The 2,122-nt window shown below is 56.8% G+C and overlaps 1 protein-coding gene across 1 annotated transcript in view; it reads right to left on the bottom strand.

The window, feature by feature from the left end:
- ALDH6A1 (aldehyde dehydrogenase 6 family member A1) overlaps window positions 1–1,846 on the bottom strand; it is a 25,219-nt gene extending 23,373 nt beyond the window's left edge. Inside the window, exons 1-2 of the mRNA XM_019518840.1 lie at window positions 1,747–1,846; window positions 1,445–1,501 (exon numbers count right to left, since the gene is read on the bottom strand). Of these exons, the coding sequence (XP_019374385.1) occupies window positions 1,445–1,501; window positions 1,747–1,806 (117 nt within the window). The 5' untranslated portion in view covers window positions 1,807–1,846. The remainder of the gene's footprint in view (window positions 1–1,444; window positions 1,502–1,746) is intronic.
- Between the last annotated feature and the right edge of the window lie 276 nt (window positions 1,847–2,122).

Raw genomic sequence — 2,122 nt, 5'->3', positions numbered from 1 at the left:
GTGGCTCCGTCCCACACCCTGCCTGCCACTGCCCCAGCCCCAGCCCCACTCCCTCCCCCACCATGGGGCCTTGATCTGGCCCACCACAGCCCTTCCCTCACAACAGAATTACCAGCTGGACCCAACTGCCATGCTGCTGGACTGTGCTCCCGGCTGCCTGTGTGCTGCGCTGCGTGCGTACACAGGGCATTTACTGGCCACATCAACCAAAAAAAGCTGATTGCCAATACTGTCAATTTTCCTTATACTGGTGCCAATTTGATATGGGACTGATGTATTGGGGTACCTCTAAAAAATTCTAATGATCTTCTTTTGAACAGCTTGAATACCCACCTAGACTGTGCAAGTTTCATTCCCACTATGTAAAAGCTACACAGGCAAAGCTAGACTTTCCTTGTAATCACTACTATCAGATGGGAACTGGAACTGAGAGCAGGGAGCCAATGTCTCCCAGGCTCAAAATGGACTGTTCTGGACAGTGTCCAATCCAAATTCAAGGGGAACAAATAGCAAACCAGGGGGGCGAAGGAGGGGTAGGCTGGGACTATGAATTTGGGCAGCACTGGAATTGGAAATGGTGGAGACAGAAGCTATAATTAGGATTAGTTAAATGATGAGAAGAGATAGGGATTGACTAAGCAAAGGAAACTGGGAGTGAAGGGCAGGTGAAACTAGACCCGAGAGCTAGTGAGGCTTATTCACTACATGTTCTCCTACTTCTGCAGTAAAGCAAAGTGGTGTGCAACAAACAGTTCTGATCCATCTCCAGACCACACATCCTGTGGAAAATATACCCTTAAATCTGGCATTTCCTAACATTCTTAGGCATATCCTAATTCCACAGTATTCTTTTTATGTTACTTTTTGTAATGCCCTGGGTTTTTTAATTAAACTGAAAAACCAGAAATGCCTCACATTGTTGGGTGTGAGATCGGCCCAGTTCACCAGCAGAGTTGGAACCTTTAGATCCCCCAGACTTGTCACTTGAGCTGATGGAGTAACTGAGAGCAGTAGGGGGTGAGACGTACGCTTTGCAGTTGCGCTACACAGATATTTGCTGACAGCAGAGGCATGACCCGGGAATGCCGGGTTGTATTCCAGGTTCTGGACGGAGGGGAGTGTGCTCCTGGGGGCACTATTCTGTCCTCTCCCCGTGTGTATCCCTCCCACTTGGTCCCGCCTCAGTCTTGTTTACTGCCCACTGCTGGATCCTTGCCCCAGTACCGTTCTCTCTGCCACCCGGATCCCAACCTCCAGCCAAAAGAACACCCCAAACTGACTTTCATTTGCAACAGCCTGGGAGTCCCTGCCTTCCAGGACAGAGGGGCTCTGGGAGCAGCGCCTGCCTTTGACGCCTCCGCTGACCCTCCTTTTCAGTCAGGGCTCCTTGGACTCCAGGTTGGATCGTTTAGGAAAAGTTGCCAGGGGGACAAAAAGAACTCACCGCGGAGGAGGAGGAGAAGGCTGAAGAAAGCCAGGGGGACTTCGCTGTTGCTGGGATCTGCAGGAGAGGAACAGAGACGCCTGCGATGGAGATGGCAGCAGGGAGCTGTGAGGCGCCGCCGGGGACCTGCTGCCCCAGCCCAGCGCCGGGCCACCCAGGGACACTGGCTGCAGAGAGCGGTGCAAGGCAGGCCCGCCGCACCCCGTGCCAGTGCAAGCGGAGGGAAGAGACCGCCCCACGTAACCCGACCCCATTCGGGGCCACCCCGCCGCCGGGTCCTGGCTCCCGCCTCGCCCCCTCACCCTGGCCAGGAGGTGCCGCCCGGGCCAGGCCCCGCGAGCCGCCGCTGCCGCCACCGCCATCCTGCGCTGGGGTCCCGACCCCCGCGAATCCCACGTCTGACACAGAGCACTGATTGACCCCGCGCGCTCCCATTGGCTATCGCGCGCCGGCCCCGCCCCCGCGCCTTCCCATTCGAGGAGCTACGATTCGCTTTGGCCAATCACAATCCGGACCCTTCCGGCCACCACCTCCCGCTGCGCCACCGCCCACCGTTCCCGAGCTTCGATTGGCTACTGCGCGCTGACACCCCCGGCCCCACAAGCATTGCCTGATTGGCTGCGAGGTCGGGCCGGACATACCCAGAGTAGACAGCACGTGTGGCGGCGGTTGAGGGGG

Source organism: Gavialis gangeticus, unplaced genomic scaffold (assembly GCF_001723915.1).
Source record: "Gavialis gangeticus isolate Ggan-Ray unplaced genomic scaffold, GavGan_comp1, whole genome shotgun sequence".
Classification (NCBI taxonomy): Eukaryota; Metazoa; Chordata; order Crocodylia; family Gavialidae; genus Gavialis; species Gavialis gangeticus.
This window is presented reverse-complemented; position numbering and strand designations above follow the sequence as displayed.